Source organism: Rhinolophus sinicus, linkage group LG07, assembly GCF_036562045.2.
Source record: "Rhinolophus sinicus isolate RSC01 linkage group LG07, ASM3656204v1, whole genome shotgun sequence".
Lineage (NCBI taxonomy): Eukaryota > Metazoa > Chordata > Mammalia > Chiroptera > Rhinolophidae > Rhinolophus > Rhinolophus sinicus.
Genome location: NC_133757.1, coordinates 73,789,757 through 73,808,052, shown reverse-complemented (window position 1 = coordinate 73,808,052; position 18,296 = coordinate 73,789,757). Strand labels below are relative to the sequence as shown.

Genomic DNA, 18,296 nt, shown 5'->3' with positions numbered 1-18,296 from the left:
TAGGTTTAGTGTTAGGGTTAGGGTTGATGTTAGGTTTGGGTTAAGATTGAAGTTAGGGTTGAGGTTAGGTATAGGGTTAGGGTTTGGATAGAGGTTAGTTGTAGGCTTAGGTTTAGGATTAGGCTGAAGCTTAGATTTAGATTTGAGGTTCAATATAGGGTTAGTGTTAAGTTTATTGCTATGGTTGGGGTAGGGGCACGGAGGTTAGATAATAGCATTAGGGTTTAGGTATGAGTTTAGTTATTGGGTTAGATTTAGTTTTAAGGTTGTTTAAAGTTATGGTTATGTATAAGATGAGGGTTTTGTTTAGATTAAAGGTTAGGGTTAGGTTTGAAATTACACGTAGGGTTAGGATTTAGGTAAGTGGTAGAGTTGATATTGTTTGGGTTTTGGTTAGGATTGGGGTTATGGAGAGGGTTAGGTATAGGCTCAATATAGTGTTTATCATTTTGTTGTAATTTTGATGTTGTTGTGGGAAGAGGTGAGCAGTGTTTACCTGCTCTACCATTTTGACCAGAAGTCCTATCATTACCTACTTTTGTCTTATAGGTTTATTACTTTCTGAGTGATATCTTCAGCAATAATAGAGTATCTATGGTATTTATATCTTCCTTAAAAATTAGTTATTTTTAACTGAATCTCCTCTCCTCTATTCTCCAATGTGGTAATCATCTGGAATTTTAGTAGAATGTGTTTTTAATGTCTTATTTTTAAAACGAATACTAATTTACATACACTGATTTGTTTTTCCTTTTCCTCATGACTCCTGTTATGGTTTTCCGGGTTCACATTCCTTCTTCCTGATGTACATTCTTTACTGGTTGTTTCACTAAAAGCCTAGGGGAGGTCAACTTTGAGACTGTATGTCAGAAAATGTCTTTATCTCTTTCTTTGACAGATAGCTTGACCAGGTGCTTAATTGTTTTAGTCATTATTTTTGCTTCCTTGTTATTTAGTATTTCTGAGCCTCCATATCTTTATGGGAATAAAATGAGAATAAGCCCTACGGATGGTGAGTATAACTGAGACAACGCATGCAGAACTTGCCGATCACGTTGCTTAGCAGGTATGAAGCTCTCAATAATGATAGCTATTATTATCATTGTTATAATCTTCAGAAACTGCATCTCAGAGAACGACAGCTGAGGAGACGAAGTTCACACCAACAAAAGTGAATGGCTGGCATTACTGGGACATTAATTTCTAGCCATTGGGTATCTTCAGCTGCGGTCATCTGCAAACTGTGTGGGGATCATATCATCTGTCCCTGCAAATCCAAGGCAGGACAGCACAGTCAGCCTCATGCCTGTGATGCTTTGAGCTGCTTATTGGGGAACTTCTGTTATAACTGTCTTAGTGGATTCTGTGCAGAAAAATATGGGGGGAAAAAACCTATTTGCCCTCAGATTTGTACTGTATTATTCATCTTTATATCCAAACATTTTAGAGCCTCGGTATTACTCCAGATCCAGTCTTCCCAGATACCCCGTGATTTCTGCTCCCAACTCCCAGGGCTGATTGCAGAGTCATGTCTGATCCACTGCTTCCATCTTGCCCTATTTTCCACCTTGGAGGACCCACGAGGAAGGAGGCGCCACTAAGGCCAATTAATCTGGTAGTCCTGGTGCATCTGAACTTCAGAGAGTGAGGTAGCATAAGGGGAATTTGAGACAGCCACGGCTTTGGGGTGGGGAAAATGGAGGAACAGAGTTGAGTTTGTCAGGTGACACAAGAGCCAGGGGTGGTATGTTGCAAAGTTTCCTAAGAAGGGAAATGTTGCACTGAACAGGATATGATTTTATACTATGGCCGTTTCTGTGCCAGTTTCGCTGATTCTGCTGTTCCTGAAGGATAAAGTGGTGTGAAACCACAAGACAGAACTTGCAGCTGCCTTCAGGACTTAATGAAGGGAAAGGACTTTTATACCAGTCCCTGTGGACGAGACAAGGGACATGTCAAGAAGGGCCCAGAGACTGTGTTCAACCAACGTGGTTTATTTCTAATCCAGACAAGCTCCACTGGACCCTGGCTGGGAAAAGAGGGCCTCAGGCAGCTCTAGTCATTGCAGCTTCCTCAGGTCTCAGTGTGGCACATGGTAGTCCAGGCATCATGGCTGAATCTTGTAGTCTCTCTCCTTCTTCCGCAGACACATGGTAACCTGCGAAGGTGAGGAAGGGGCCTCAGAATGGACTGTTCACCTGCCCAGGTATGGGAGATGACAAAGGAAGAAGATGGCCAAAGCCACACAGACCAAACATGTCCTGTGTCTCTCTCCTTCCTTTCTTCATGTAATTTTCTCCCTCAGTCCTTCTTTTCCTTTCCTTTTTTTCTTTCACCTCTTTCTGTTTTTCTGCCACCCTTTTCACTCTCATTTGTTCTACCATTTTCCCTCTGATTACCCCTCTCTCTCTTCTTCTTTCTCTCTCTCTCTCCTTCTTTCTCTCTATCCCACATGCCCTAGCTTAACTGAGGTATAACTGACATACAATAAACTCCATACATTTAAAGTAAATGCTTTGATAAGTTTTGATTATAACTTATTGAATCATCACCATAATCAACTAAGGAACTCTCATCATCCTCCAAAGTGTCCTCGTGCTTCTGTGCAATTCCTCCTTCCCTGCCATTTGCAGATACATTCTTATTCTTATTCCCAGGCAACCACTGCACTGATTCTGTCCCTATAACTAGGCTTTTCTAGAATTTGTTTATAAATGGGATCATGAAATAAGTTTCCTCATCTGTCTTCTTTTATTCAGCATAATTATTTTGAGATTTATGCATGTCACTGCATGTATTAATAATTCTTTCCTTTTTATTGGTGAATTATATTCCATTGTGGGAATACACCACAGTTTGTTTATCTAGTCACCTGTTGATGGACATCTTGGTTGTTTCCCACCTGGGACTAGTACAAACAAACCTATTATGAACATTTGTGCACAAGTCTCTTTGTATGGATTTATGCTTTTATTTCCCTTGGATAAATTCCTATGAGTGGAATGGCTAGGTAAGTGTATATAACTTTTAAACAAACAACCAAGCTACTTTCACTTGCACTATATGAGACTTCCAGTTGCTTCACTTATTCACCCACATTTTTTATAAGCAGTATTTTAAAAATTTTAGCCATTCTCGTAGGTAGTGGTACTTCTACCACTATAATAGACTTGTGACTTTCGGTTACATTTCCCGAATAACTGCTACTGAGAAGAGAAACAGGCAAGCCACACACAGAGACTGGGAACAGTATTTGCCAAACATACGCCCATCAGAGGACTTGTATTTACAACAGTCACGTGCCACATAAGAACAAGGACGTGTTCTGAGAAACGTGTCATTAGGGGATTTCTTCTTTGTGCAAACCTCATGGAGAGCACTTACATAAACCTAGATGGTAGACGCTCCTACACACACACACTGTATGGTGTAGCCTATTTCTCTGAGACTACAAGCCTGTACAGCACGTGATTAAATCAAGCACAAATGAAAATGATGTAATCAGGAGAGGCAGTAAACATGAGATGTATGAATGTGCTGCCAGCATAACACAGCATACTGCTTTACAGCAAACTTTTTTTAATAAATAGAAAGAGTACACTAAAAAATAACGATAAAAAGTATGGTATAGTAAATACATAACCAGCAATATACTTCATTATCATCAGCCAGTACTATGCACTATACACAATTGTATGTTCTACTTTTATATGAGCAGCAATGCAGGCTTGTTTACACCAGCATGACCACAAACATGTGAGTAATGTGTTTTGCTATGACCTTGCTATGCTTACAATGTCACTGGGTGAGAGGAATTTTTCAGCTCCATCAAAATCTTATGGGACCACCATCATATATGCAGTCCACCATTGACCAAAATATTGTTATGTGGGCACGTGACTATGTATAAAAAACCCTTACAACCCAATAGCAAGAAGATCAGCATCACTTTCTTCCTTACCAGGAAACAGAAGAGCAGGCATATGATGAGAACCAGGAGTGTTGCCAGGCAGATGAGGATGATAGCCCAGAAGGGGAGGTCTGGGGACACGAGTGCTGGAGTGAGCCACCTCCTGTCACTCCCACACAGCCCCCACTGTCCCCCCCTCACTGTGCCTCAATAATCCTTGACAGGGGCTGGCCAATTGTCATTGTCATCCAAGTTCTCATGCGCATGGTTCTCTTGGATGAGACAGAGCATCAAGATATTCCCTCCCCACCTGGGCTGGGGCTGCTGTGAGCCTTACCAGGATTCTCAGTCAAGGCATCATGTCTGCTTGGAGAATACCCTGGAAGTGGACAAAATAAAGAATGCGTGTTTGTGTGTTTTACTCTTTTTAATACAACTTTTCAAATACACAGAAAAATAGAACAATACCATAAACATCCATCACCTAGATTTAGCAATGAATATTGTAATCAATTCAAGCAATATTTCATTCAATGAATAAATTATTAACACTGGTCTCTATTGCTTCATCCCATATTTTCACTGAAATCCGTACGAGTAAAGTAGACATCATGATGTTTCACCCCATTTCAGTGCGCATCTCTAAGAAATGAGGACGCTTTGCTACATAAGCCAAGGCCATTACCACACTACATAAAGGTATTAAATGAAATCAAATCCATACTTCTGGGCATAGAGGGCTGGAAGTGGGCTGGACCATTTTATGATGGTTGGGGGGAAATGGATCGTCACAGTTGGCAAGCCCAAGGGATCTCTATGAATATGTGAATCCCCACTCAAAAGGTCAATTTTCTGCCTAGAAACACATTCACCCCCTTCTCCTTTACTGAGTCATCTTATAATCGTTTTCTAGGATTCGTCTACAAAATAATTTCTTCCAGGAAGCCTTCTCTGATTACCACTCCCAAGTATGGATTGGTTCACATCAAATCATTTATAATTGACAATTGCCTATTCTTGTTATTCCCAACTACAACATAAACTCCACGAGGGGAGGGACATATAGCAACTTTTGGGCATGGCGGAGGGGGGGAGTTGCAGCTCCCCTATTTCTTCCCAGCAGCAACTTAAAAAAAAAATTTATACTTTTTCTTTATTAATTGAAATAATGTTCCTTCCAACTTTCCACCACTGTCCCAGGGTGGGAATTAAACTTTAGGCTATTTTGGTAAATTTAGTCCAATGTAATAATCTAGGTAAATACTCAGTTTCCTTTCAACTTCCAGATTTCTTCTCCCTACCTCTGCTCCTATGCAAGCTGAACTCTGGATATGACACTGGCAATGGATGGAGTCCCTGGCTCAAAGTTTTTGTGGCACTTTCAGGAGGCTAGGGGGCTTTTGGATCCTTACTGGTCACTGTGGCAGAGACGTTAATTGTTGTCTGCTCCCTGGACTCTTAAGATATGATATCCAATATGGAGCTGCCACAGGGACTCCTTACATTAAAATTAATTTTAATTAAATTAAATAAAAAATCTGGTACCTCAGTAACATTAAAAATCAGTAATGATAAAAATCGGTCATATTAGCCATCTGTCAGATACTCAGTAGCTACATGTGGCTAATGTACTGGATAACATAGATAGAAAACGTTTCCATCATTGCAAAAAATCCGATTGGATGGTGGTGACCTAGAGCAGAACTGGGCAATCTACAGCCTGTGGGCCAAGTCAGACCCATTGCCTCTTCTCATACAGCCTGGGAAGCAGAAAACAGATCTCCCCCATCACACCTGTCAAGGCTGCTTCATACATAGTTTGCTGGGGAAGGCCCTCACTGACCATCTGGTCAACTGGCTTTCAGTACAGAGATAAGGAAACAAGTCCACAGAAGGAAAGGACTGTCCTGAGGTCATAGAGCTGTCGAGGAGAAGGAAAATACCTCCTTATGCCACTGGGTGTCCTTTCCTCTCCCTCAATGGTGGCTGAAACCTGCGGGACTGTACCACCTCCTGCCAGCCTGAGAAAGTTCAATGTTTAGGCCTCCAGGTCCCCAGGAAAGGCCCCAGGTGTGGAAATTGGACCTCAATGACCACTCCTGCCCCAATGACCAGGAAGCCTTACCATCCACGAGGACACTGCTCCTGTCCAGGGTGAAGTTCTGCAGCTGGGTACCATTCTGCGTCAGCCATAGGAACTCCTCATAGATGGCAACTCTGTCTATTCTCTGCACCAGTTGCTATTGAGCATTTAAAATGTGGCCCATATGTGAATTTCCATGTAAGTTAATGTAATGTAATTCGTTTATAAATAAATAGCCACAGGGAGACCATTTTTGAAATGTTGGAATAAGAACTTCTGAAAATCCATAAAAACAATAAGAACAGAGTAAAACTGGTCAAAATCAACTTTTCAAACATCTGAAAATGAACCAAAGGTTTGCAACAATCTGAGGAGTATTTAGTTAAGAAAATGGCTGAATTATGGTAAAGAGAGTAAGCGCTGTGGCATTATAAGTTGTACTATTCCCATTCTGCTCTCACAATGCACTCAGTAACTTTGAAAACCATCAATCTCAGAACGAGGGTAACTGAAAAACAGCAGCCAGGTATCGATAGTAGGTTTGGAACTCCCCAAAAGATGCATCCCATTTGTTTCTATTTGACCTGTCTAGCAACTCGAGAAATATCCCCATTTTCAGGGCTTGTCTTTATTTGACTCAGAGCTTGCTCAGTGAGGAAAGCTCATCCTAAGGAACTTGTTAAAAAACAGGCATTGGTAACTGTTTTGCATTGTAGCTGCATAAAAGGAGCAATATCAATTGAGGCAGGCCAGAGGTAAGCCAAGACCTTAAAATAAAAATTAAGGGAATGTGGGCTTTGAAAATCTCCAATGTATTTCAGATAATCTAGAAGGCCACACATGTATAGGGCTGTGTACATGCCCAGGGAAGACCTGAACAAGTCTTAATTACTCATCTTTATCCAAAAAGTTAGCTTGATATACAAAAAAGCTGATTAATGCAATCCACCATGGTAGTAGCATAAAGTACAAATACCACATTATCTTAATACAAACATACAAAAGAGAATTTTACAAAATACATCTTTCATGATTAAAAAAATAAAACGCTTAACAGATTGAAGATAAAAAGAAACCTCCTCAACCTGATAAATGGCATCCAAGGAAAACTCACAGCTAACATTATAGTTAATGGTGAAAGACAAAAAATACCCCCTAAGGCCAGGAACAAGACAAAATGCCCTCATCTCCGATGTTAATCACATTTTACTAGAAGTTCTAGTGAGGGCAATTTGGCCAGAAAAAGAAATAAAAGGCATCCAGATTGGAAAGGAAGATATAAAACGATTTCTTTTTGCAGATGACATGATATAATATACGGAAAATCCAAATACACACACACATGCACACACACACAAGCATACACGGTATGTGAATAATATCTCAATAGGTGTATAAAAAATTTTAACTGCCACATGTGGTTAATGACTACACTAGTGGACAGCATGATTAGACTGTTGGATTTTAAGTTGTCTTGTGAGAGCCTCTCATGTCCCATGAATCCCGGCACTGGGTACCTCCATCTCTATTGGTTTACACAAGCTCTTTTGAGTTTCTAAGCCAGTTGTGCTCACTGTTTTAGGAAAAAGCTGTTTACTTGTTTGTCTGTTTAAGTAAGAGGTCTATATTCCTAGGGCTCTCTTCCACCACAGCTAGGAACTGAGAAATTTTAGCGTAGAGACACTCTTACTTAAAGAAGACAGTGTGTCTTTTATTTAAAAGAGAAGTTTACAGACGTTGAAAGCATGGTGATGTGAAGGGTCCCCTTGGTCCCTCCCCTTGAAGTTACAACTAGTTAAACAGCTATTATTCAACAAAGGATTCCCTGCACAACACACAAACATGTCTCCGAGATCCACACAATGAAGCATCTGAAGGTGGACAAATCAGAGTGAGCAGGAGAGGAGGGAAGGGAGAAGAGCAGAGACGGGTCCTGTGGAAGTAGCATGGAGCTCACTGCAGTGCTCAAAAATGGAGAGGAATCAGGCCGCAGGTGCACTCTCTGTGGGCCCGAGCATTCCTGCCTGAGTGCTCAGTATATAATATGGTTGAACTCAGTGATCAGGACAGACACCTCAGGGCAAAGACCTAATACAGAAGTGTGATAGCTGTGTTCTAGCAGCTGCTACTGCCAGGCAGAGAACAAAGCCATAGAGCTGTCCATCTCCATCTACCCCCACCATTCCAGAGCTCACCTCCCACACACCTCCCAAAGCTAGCAGCAGGACCCAATAGAAACTATAGCAGTGAGGGTTGGGTTACTAAGCATAATATCTATAGCCCTGAGAACTGAAGAGACAGTTTCTGAGCAGCAGATGCACACTGCAGCTAATCCTAGTGAGAAGGGTGGAGATACAAAGATGAGGCAGCTGTGTCTGGCAGTTGCCATTACCGGGAGGAGAACAAAGCCTCAAACACACCAGCGGCTTATCCCAGCCCACCCTACCCCCACCCTTCACAGCTGATCCCAGCAGGGGTACCTGGGGCACCTCAGGCAGCACAGCACTGAACCTGACTGCAGGAGCAGCACTGGGATTTCAGGGGTTCAGAACGCCACCACACACTCCCATAGAGGTGGTGACCTGAGACGTAGCTGACCTGGTCACAGCAGAGTCACTCACCTCCCCAGGGAATACAAGGGATCTCCCCCAACCCAGCAGAAATCTGAAAAGCCAGCCAGAGCAGTGCAAGAGAAAATAAAATGCTCTAGCGCCACCTACTGGGAAACAAAAGAAAGACCTCTTCTTATCAACCTGCAGCAGACAGAATTCACTCCCATAGATGCCTAGGCAGAGAAAGAATCCATCAAATAATTTGAACAACCAAGGTACAAGGCAGCTCAGAAAAAAAAGTAAGAAAAATCTCCAGAAAATAAACTTAAAGACATGGAAATATGTGACTTAAATGACAGAGAATTCAAGATTGCAGTTCTGTAAAAATTCAACAAGATGCAAGAAAATTTAGATAGGCAGTTTAAAGAACTCAAATAAAGTCAACAAACAAAATGAATAATTTACCAAAGAGATTGCAAATTTAAAAAAGAACTAAATAGAATTTCTAGAGCTGAACAACTCAATAAAAGAGATGAAGAATGAAATAGCAAACTTAGGAGATAGAGTTGACCAAATGGAGGAAATCTGTAAACTATGCAGATGGAAGAAGAGAGAGACTTGAGAGTTAAAAGAACTCTACAAGAACTATCTGACTCTATCAGAAAAAGTGATATAAGAATAATGGGTATATCAGAAGGAGAACAGAGAGAGAGAAGGGCACAGAGAGCCTATTCAAACAAATAGTCATGAGCACTTCCCAAACCTATGGGAAAAACTGGATCCTTGAATCCAAGAAACAAACATAACAATTATCTCAACTCCAAAAGGCCTTCTCCAAGGCATATTATGCTAAAACTATAAAAAATTAATGACAAAGAGAAAGTCCTTAAGGCAGCCAGGGAAAAGACAGGAACCTATAAAGGAAAGCCCATTAGATTATCATCAAATTTTTTTCAGCAGAAACTCTATAAGCTAGGAGGGAGTGGAATCAAATATTCAAACTATTAAAAGAGAGAAACTACCAGCCAAGAATAATGTATCCAGCAAAATTATCCTTTAGATATGAAGGCATAATAAAGACCTTTCTAGACATATAGAAGCTGAGGGAATTTTCCACCACAAGGCCTGCATTACAGGAAATACTGAAGGGGGTTATTTACCTAAAACAAAAAGACACAAAACTGTGAGTAAGGTGACTGACAGAGAGAAGCAGGAAATTGTAACCGGTATTCAGAATAGGGCACAATACACTTAAACATAACATAAAGGTTAAAGGAGGTAAAAACATAAAAAAAGAAAAAGAAAAGAAGATAATTGCTACTGCAACTTGGAAATGAACTCACAGCATAAACAGGGACAATTTGTGACAACAAAAACATAAAAGGGAAGGGGGTAAAGTTCTGAATTTGCAAAAAGGAATGGAGATAAGACGCATGCAGAAGAAAAAGGACTACTGTATACATGAAACTTTCTTTTACATAAACATAATGGTAACCACACACAAAAAATCACAACTGAGACATATAACATTAAAAAAAAGAGAAAACAGGAAAAAAAATATAATACCACTAAACTAATAAACAGAAACACAAAGAAAAAGAAACAATGGAAACACAGAGCTACTAGAAAACAAAAGATAAAATGGCTATAGGAAATCCTCATATATCAATAATCACCCTAAATATAAATGGTCTGAATTCACCAATAAAAAAAGCAGAGTAGCAGATTGGATCAAAAAACAAAACCCAACCATATGCTGCTTATAAAAGATACACCTTAGCTGCAAGGACAAATATAGACTCAAGGTGAAAGGTTGGAAAATAATACTCCAAACAAATGGCATCTGGAGAAAAGTTGGTGTAGCCATACTTATAGTCGATGAAATAGACTTCAAGATAAAAGACGTAACAAGAGACAAAGATGGATATTTCATAATGATAAATGGGACAATATATCAAGAAGACATAACATTTACCAATACATATGTTCCCAATCAGGGAGCATCACAATATATAAAGCAATTATTAACAGAACTAAAGGAAGAAACTGACAAAAACACAATCATAATAGGGGACCCAAATAGCCCATCGAGAACTATGGATAGATCATCCAAACAGAAAATCAATAAGGAACTATCAGTCTTAAATGACATATTAGACCAAATGGACATACTCTACATTTATAGAATCTTTCATCTCAGAACACCAGATTATACATTCTTCTCTAGTGTACATGGAACATTCTCAGGATTGACCATATGTTGGGACCCAAAACTAGCCTGAACAAATTTAAGTAGATTAAAATCATACCAAGCATATTCTCCAACCACAATGTTTTGAATTTGGAGATTAATACAAAAAGAAAGTGTGAAATACCACAAATATGTGGAGATTTATGCTACTAAACATGCCACCAAACAACAACTGGGTCAAAGATAAAATAAAAAGAGATATCAAAAGATACATAGAAACAAACAAGAATAAAAATACAACATATCAATATTATTGGGATGCCGTAATAAGAGGAAAATTATATCATTGCAGGCCTATCTAAAGAAACAAGAAAAATCCCAAATAAACAACCTAACATTACATCTAAAAGAACTGAAAAAAGAAAAACAAATGAAATCCAAAGTCAGCAGAAGGAAGGAAATAATAAAAATTAGCAGGATTAAATGAAATAGAGAACAAGGAGTAGGAAAAAATTAATGCAACAAAGATCTAGTTCTTTGAAAAGATTAACAAAATTGACAACCCCATGGCTAGGCTTACTAAGGAAAAAAGAGAAAAGACACAAACAAAATAAAAAATGAAAGAGAAGAAACAACAGATACCACAGAAATATGAAGAATCATACAAGAATACTATGAAGGGCTGTATGCCACCAAATTCAATAACCTAGAAGAAATGGACAAGTTCTTAGAAATGTATAGCATTTCTAGACTGAATCATGAAGAACTGGAAAATCTAAATGGACCAATCAACAGTAAGAAAATGGAAACAGTCATCCAAAACCTTGCCAAAAGCAAAAGTCCAGGATAAGATGGCTTTACTTGTGAATTTTACCAAACATTCAAAGATGATTTAATACCTATCATTCTCAAACCCTTCCAAAAAAGCTGAAGAAGAGGCAATACTCTCTAATTCATTTTATGAGGCCAAAATTACCCTGACACCAAAACCTAGTAAAGATAACACAAAAAAGAAAACCTAAAGACCAATATCTGTTATGAATACAGATGCAAAAATCCTAAACAAAACACTAGCCAAATCAACTATAATACATTAAAAAGATTATACATCATGACAAAGTGGGGTTCATTCCAGGGGCATAAGGATGGTTCAACATATGCAAATTGATCAATGTCATAGACCACATTCACAAAATAAAGGATAAAAATTGTATGATCATATCAACAGATGCAGAAAAAGCATTTGACAAGATATAACATCAATTTATGGTTAAAATGCTTAACAAAATGGGTATTTAAAAAAGTACCTCAAATATAATTAAGTCTATACTCTCTGCTAATATTACACTTAATGGTGAAAAACTGAAAGCTTTTCCTTTATGATCAGCAACAAGACAAGGATGCCCCTCTCACCACTGTTATTCAACACAGTGTTGGACGTACTAGGCAGAGCAATCAGGCAAGAGAAAGAAGTAAAAGGCATCCAAATTGGGAACAAAGAAGTTAAATTGTCCTTTATGCAGATGACATGATTCTTTATATAGAAAACCCTAAAGATTCCACCAAAAAACTATTAGAAACAATCAACAAAAACAGTAAAGTAGCAGGATACAAATTCAATGTACGAAAGTCCGTTGCATTCCTATATGTTAACAATGAAATTTCAGAAAAAGAAATGAAAGGAACAATTCCTTTTGCAATTGCAACAAAAAGAATAAAATACCTGGGAATAAACTTAACAAAGGATGTGAAGGACCTATACACCCAAAACGATAAGACATTACTAAAAGAAATTGAAGAAGACACAAAAAAATGGAAAGCTATTCCATGTTCAAGGCTTGGAAGAATCAACATAGTTAAAATGGCCATATTACTCAATGCAATATAAAGAGTTAATGCAACCCACATCAAAATCCCAATGACATTTTTAAAAGAAATGGAACAAAAAATTCATCAGATTTATATGGAACCACAAAGGACTCCAAATAGCCAAAGCAATCCTAAGAAAAAAAGAGTAAGACTGGTAGAATCACACTCCCTGACTTCAGCTTGTACAACAAAGTGACAATAACAAATCAGCATGGTATTGGCAGAAAAATAGACACACAGACCAATGGAACAGAATTGAGAACCCAGAAATAAATCCACACATAGATGGGCCCAAAAACATACAATAGAGAAAAGAAAGCCTCTTCAATAAATGGTGCTGGGAAAATTGAAAAGCCACATGCAAAAGAATGTAATTAGACTGCTATCTGTCACCATATACTAAAATTAACTCAAAATGGATCAAAGACCTAAACATAAGACCTGAAACACTAAACTGCATAGAAGAAAGCATAGGTACTAAACTTATGGATTTTGTGTTTAGAGAAGATTTTATAATTTGACCTCAAAGGTAAGGAAAGTAAAAGCAAAAATAAATAAATGGGACTGTATCAATCTAAAAAGTTTCTGCACAACAAAAGAAATCATCAACAAAACAAAGAGATAACTAATTAAACAGGAGAAGATATCTGTAAACAATACCTCTGATAAGGGGCTAATATCCAAAATACATAAGGAACTTAATAAGTCAACAACCAAAAAACAAACAATGTAATGAAAACTGTGCAGAGGACCTGAACAGACACTTCTCCCAAGAAGACATATAAACGGCCAACAGATATATGAAAAGATGCTCAACTTCATTAGCTGTTAGGGAAATGCAAATCAAAAATAGTGCAACCACTATTGAAAACAATAATGGAGTTTCCTCAAAAAAATTAAGAATAGAATTACCATTTACACTGTTAGTGGGAATGTAGATTGGTGCAGCCACTATGGAAGGCAGTGTGGAGGTTCCTCAAAAAATTAAGAATAAAATTACCATATGACTCAGCAATCCCTCTCCTGGGTATCTACCCAAAAAATCTGAAAACATTTAGCCATAAAGATATATGTGCTCCAATGTTCATTGCAGCTTGATTTATGGTGGTCAAGACATAAAAATAACCAAAGTGTCCTTCAATAGATGATTGGATAGAGAAGATGTGGTATATATACACAATGGAATACTACTCTGCCATAAAAAAAGATGAAATAGTGCCATTTGTGACAAAATGGATGGATTTTGAGATTATTATGCTAAGCAAAACAATTCACACAGGAAAAGTCAAGAACCATACGATTTCACTGATATGTATGGTATATAAAACTGAAAGCAACAAAGGAACAAGACAAACAAAGAAACAAAATCTCATAGACACAGACAATAGTTCAGTGGTTACCAGAGGGGAAGAGGGGAGGAGGGTGGTAGATGAAAGAAAATGGGGTCAAATATATGGTTATGGAAGGAGAACTGACTCTGGGTGGTGAACACGCAATGTGATATATAGAGGATGTATTACAGAACTGTGCACTTGAAACCTATGTAACTTTACTACCATGTTTCCCCAAAAATAAGACCTAGTTGGACAATCAGCTCTAATGCATCTTATATTATATTATATTATATTATATTATATTATATTATATTATACCTGGTCTTATATCATATTATAAGTAAAATAAGACTGGGTCTTATATTAATTTTTGCTCCAAAAGACACATTAGAGCTGACTGTCTGGCTAGGTCTTATTTTCAGGAAAACACTTTAACAATTGTCACCCCAATAAATTTTTTTAAAAGGCAAGTGTTATGATTTAGAAGAAAAGATGAGACAAAAGCAAAAAAATGGTTTACGGAGTCCTTAGGTCCGGATTTGGAACTCACCTGAATGCTAAAACCTGACAGTCAGAAAAAGAACTCTTGATGCTGCTGTTTCGGAAGAGCTGGTTGAGCTGAAAGACAGGGTCATGTTTCTTTCATCAGAATCCCAGACTGGGTGGCCTCAGGGAATGCTGAGCAAATTTCCCCATCTATGTTTTCTTGTCTCAACAAACAGTAGCCCAGGTATGTGTACTAAAAAATGCCTTGTTCCAGGGTATGACGTAGCTACATGATCCTGGGCCAGCTACTGGACTTCCCTGTGTCTATTTCTTCATTTGTAAAGTGGGAATAAGAACGTGTATTCATGAATTGTTATGAAAAGTCACCATTCGACTACCTAGTATCCACAGGTCAGTCCCTACATGGGAACAGAGTGGACACAACTCCCTTCTCACCGCATTCTCAATACTTCTCTTGTTCCGCTGGTGTTTGGTGGTGTCTGGCTGGGCTATGTCCTGGAAATATGGCAGATTGGTGACAGTGAAATTCAACTGGAAATGCTGGTGGCTGGGACTGCTTGTTGCTTTCTCTGCCGGCAGATGAACTGATGGCTTCACTTCTAAAATAAAAAGAAAGTATAAAAAGTCCCATATCTGGGGAAGGTTTTCACAAAGAGGTCATTTGAGCCAGTCGACTTATTTCTGGTAATGTGACCTGAAATGGGTTTTTAAAGATGGGATATAAAAGACCCTCCATCTACCTATCCACCGTGAATATACAAGGTCGGAGAATTAAGTCTGTGAGCTTGTTGCAACGATGTTGCTAACCTTTTTGATATCAGAGGGATTATTCATTATGAATTTGTACCAGCTGAACAAACAGTTAACCAAGTTCACTATTTGGAAGTGCTGAAAAGGCTGCATGAAAAAGTTAGATGACTTGAACTTTTCGCAAACAATTCATGGCTTTTGCATCACGACAATGCACCAGATCACACGGCACTGTCTGTGAGGGAGTTTTTAACCAGTAAACAAATAACTGTATTGGAAAACCCTCCCTACTCCCCTGATCTGGCCCCCAATGACTTCTTTCTCTACTCGAAGGTAAAGGAAATATTGAAAGAAAGACATTTTGATGACATTCAGGACATCAAGGGTAATACAATGACAGCTCTGATGGCCATTCCAGAAAAAGCATTCCAAAATTGCTTTGAAGGGTGGACTAGGCTCTGGCATCAGTGCATAACTTCCCAAGGGGAGTCCTTCGAAGGTGACCGTAGTGATATTCAGCGATTAGGTATGTAGTGCTTTTTCTAGGATGAGTTCGCGAACTTAATTGTCAGAATTCGTAGTCATCTGTCTACCTATCCAACTCTCTTTCTTTCCATCAAGTGCTGTGAGAGTTCACTAGGATGTCGGGGAGAGGAGGCCTGGCCTCTCTGGGGCATAGCGGGTAAGGGAAGGTACTGACCATCCCTGTAGTGTCTGTCACACACCTCTGCTGACCTGGACTCCGAATGTATCTTACTGCCTCTGGTCTTCTTCCTCCTGCCAATTCATTCTCCATGCAGCACTCAGAGAATCAGCTTTTGAAAGCAGAACTCTGAGTGTGTTGTGTTCCTCCACAAACCCCAAGAAAGTCCCTGCTCACCTCTTTAGCTTCAACTGTCACCTCTCCCATGTCAAAACATACATACCAGCCACACCACATTTCTTACAGCTTCCCTAAGTATGCCACGCTCTTTCTATCTTCTGGGCTAAAGCCACATGTAGCACAACTATCCATCTCTTCCCACAGGCTAGGTCACATTCTCTATCACATCTCAGTTTCTTTATCACTTCCTTATGAAACATTCTTTTTTTCTTTTTTAAGGAGGGCACAGCTCAGTGGCCCATGGGGGGAATGAACCAGCAATCTTGGTGTTATTAGCACCATGCTCTAACCAACTGAGCTAACCGGCCACCCCAAGAAAACAGTCTAAGAAAGGGATGTGTGTCCCTCCTTGAGGTTCCCACAGGCTCTTGAAATCCCCTTACAGGAATTTTCAGTTTATCCTCAGTACCTATTTACTTGAATGAACGACTCACAAACAGATGCCCTTAAAAGGCAACTCAGGAGCCCTCACATTTTGGGCTGGAAAATTTACATGGAAACATACGCATTCCTTTGAGGGTACTTGCTGCATGTTCTCTTCCTGCCTCCTGTTGGCTGACCCACCACCATGACCATCGTTCATCAACATGGCCTTTCAAGAAGTACCACTTTTCCTTCCAGAGCCTACATCCTTTCCATTGCTGCTGAGAAGACTGTCCTTCCTCACAGCCTCACCTCTTCAAGACACGAAACCAGCCACCCCATCTTGTACCTGTCACGTGAATATCTGCCAAATGGTAGGTGGCGCCCAGCCAGTGGGAGGAAGCATTCAGCGTCTTGTCTAGAAAGACATGCTCCACCATGCCGGGGTCCGTACCGGAGAACAGTCCCTGGATGGTGACCGACATGGAACCCCACCTGGAGACAGAGATCACAGGAGCTCAGCCAGCATCCAACACCAGCAGTGTCCCCCAGGTTCCTGCTTTATAGAGCCAAAGATGTAGGGGCAAGCGGTGGGAGATCATTTGGCTGCCTCTTCCCTTGGGAGAGTCAAGAGACCCTGACCGAAAAGGGGAGGTTTCCATGAGTCGGAAATAGAAGCAACAGTAACCACCATGAACACCTACGGAGCACCTCTAAGAAGTGACTTACACATTTCCTCACCATCACTCTGCTGGAAGCTATTATTATAATTATCCCTAAAGACAAAGGAATGGAAGTTTGGAAATATTCAAACTTCAATATTCAAATTCAGTAGTTAACACAGTGGGTTCCCTGATCCTTCTCCTAATTCCTCCACCTGTCCCTCAGAGACCTGGGTGCAAAGCCAACGTCAGGCAGTTCTTGGGCTGTTCACTTCTCTGAGACTCAGTTTTCCCATCTGAAAGATGGGGACATTGTTAAGAATTAAATGAGATGGCCGTGCATGAACGTGCTCGCAGGAGCCTGGCCATAGCAGATGTGATGATTGGGCTGATACTGGTTGAAAGGGTCCAAAGGAGGAGAAGGTGGAGCATGCTGAGGGGTGGGGGCCCCATGGGGTTAATCCTTTCCCCGCCCCTGAAAACCTATGGACAGAGCTGGCAGGATTAGCTGCCAGGGGCGTGGGGAGAACAGGCACCACGGCAACACTTTCAGATCAAAGACATGCCAGGGGAGCCCAGAGCCACAAGCTGCCAGCTCAGCCAATGCTCCCAGTCTCAACTTACTTCAAGTCAGTAACCAGGCAGGAGAGGAACATGTCTCGTAGCTGGCTGCCTCTGTAGAGTTTGGTGACCTAGAAGAAAGTGGGGGAGAGTGGGTGAGATGGAGGTCTCTTGGGGCTGGAGGCAGCCCCTGGAGCCAGTGAAAGAACATAGGCCTTGGAGCAAGGGAGACCTGAGTTCAAATCCAGGCTTTGCCCCCACCTCACTGTGTGACCTTAGGCACAACAACACTCCCCTTTCTGAGCCTCAGTTTGCTCATCTGAGAAATGAGAGAGGCAGCCACGGCACTGCCTGGGGAAATGGAGAGAACCCAGAATATGTAGGTCAAGTTAAGGGTTGAAACAACCAATGAACGTCAGTTAGACAGGGGAAAGGGAGGGGCGCCCAGGGCAAGGAGCGATGGGAGGGGGAGGCCACACCTTGTCCTGGACGTCCCTCAGTAGGGCCATGTACTCTGAGGATGTGGGGTCTGGGCGGCCGACGTTCCAGTTGAGGATGCGGAAATCAAGCTGGTACTCGCTCCGCGTAGACAAACTCTGGGGGGCATAGCCTGGGGCCATGGAGAGGAAGA

General features: G+C 40.3%; 2 protein-coding genes across 2 annotated transcripts in view; both read right to left on the bottom strand.

Annotated features, from left to right (window-relative positions):
- Positions 1-1,986: 1,986 nt before the first annotated feature.
- LOC141572853 (mucin-16-like) lies at positions 1,987-7,516 on the bottom strand. The gene is made up of 5 exons (XM_074338712.1): positions 7,511-7,516; positions 6,036-6,150; positions 4,248-4,289; positions 3,962-4,041; positions 1,987-2,158 (listed from the first exon to the last, which is right to left on the bottom strand). Exons 1-5 carry the CDS (start codon positions 7,514-7,516, stop codon positions 2,108-2,110), a joined length of 294 nt encoding a protein of 97 aa, XP_074194813.1. The 3' UTR covers positions 1,987-2,107.
- A 6,969-nt stretch (positions 7,517-14,485) lies between these two features.
- Positions 14,486-18,296, bottom strand: part of LOC109461385 (uncharacterized) — a 60,495-nt gene continuing 56,684 nt past the window's right edge. Inside the window, exons 45-49 of the mRNA XM_074337753.1 lie at positions 18,145-18,275; positions 17,729-17,796; positions 16,792-16,937; positions 14,882-15,045; positions 14,486-14,557 (exon numbers count right to left, since the gene is read on the bottom strand). Coding sequence (XP_074193854.1) covers positions 14,486-14,557; positions 14,882-15,045; positions 16,792-16,937; positions 17,729-17,796; positions 18,145-18,275 — 581 coding nt within the window. The remainder of the gene's footprint in view (positions 14,558-14,881; positions 15,046-16,791; positions 16,938-17,728; positions 17,797-18,144; positions 18,276-18,296) is intronic.

Excerpts from the sequence above, each read along its gene's own strand:
- LOC141572853 (XM_074338712.1), bottom strand. Across the intron at positions 4,290-6,035 it reads GAGCAGTGTCCTCGTGGATG|GGTATTCTCCAAGCAGACAT; the intron begins GTAAGGCTTCCT and ends GTCCACTTCCAG. Across the intron at positions 2,159-3,961 it reads GCCTGCTCTTCTGTTTCCTG|GTTACCATGTGTCTGCGGAA; the intron begins GTAAGGAAGAAA and ends TCACCTTCGCAG.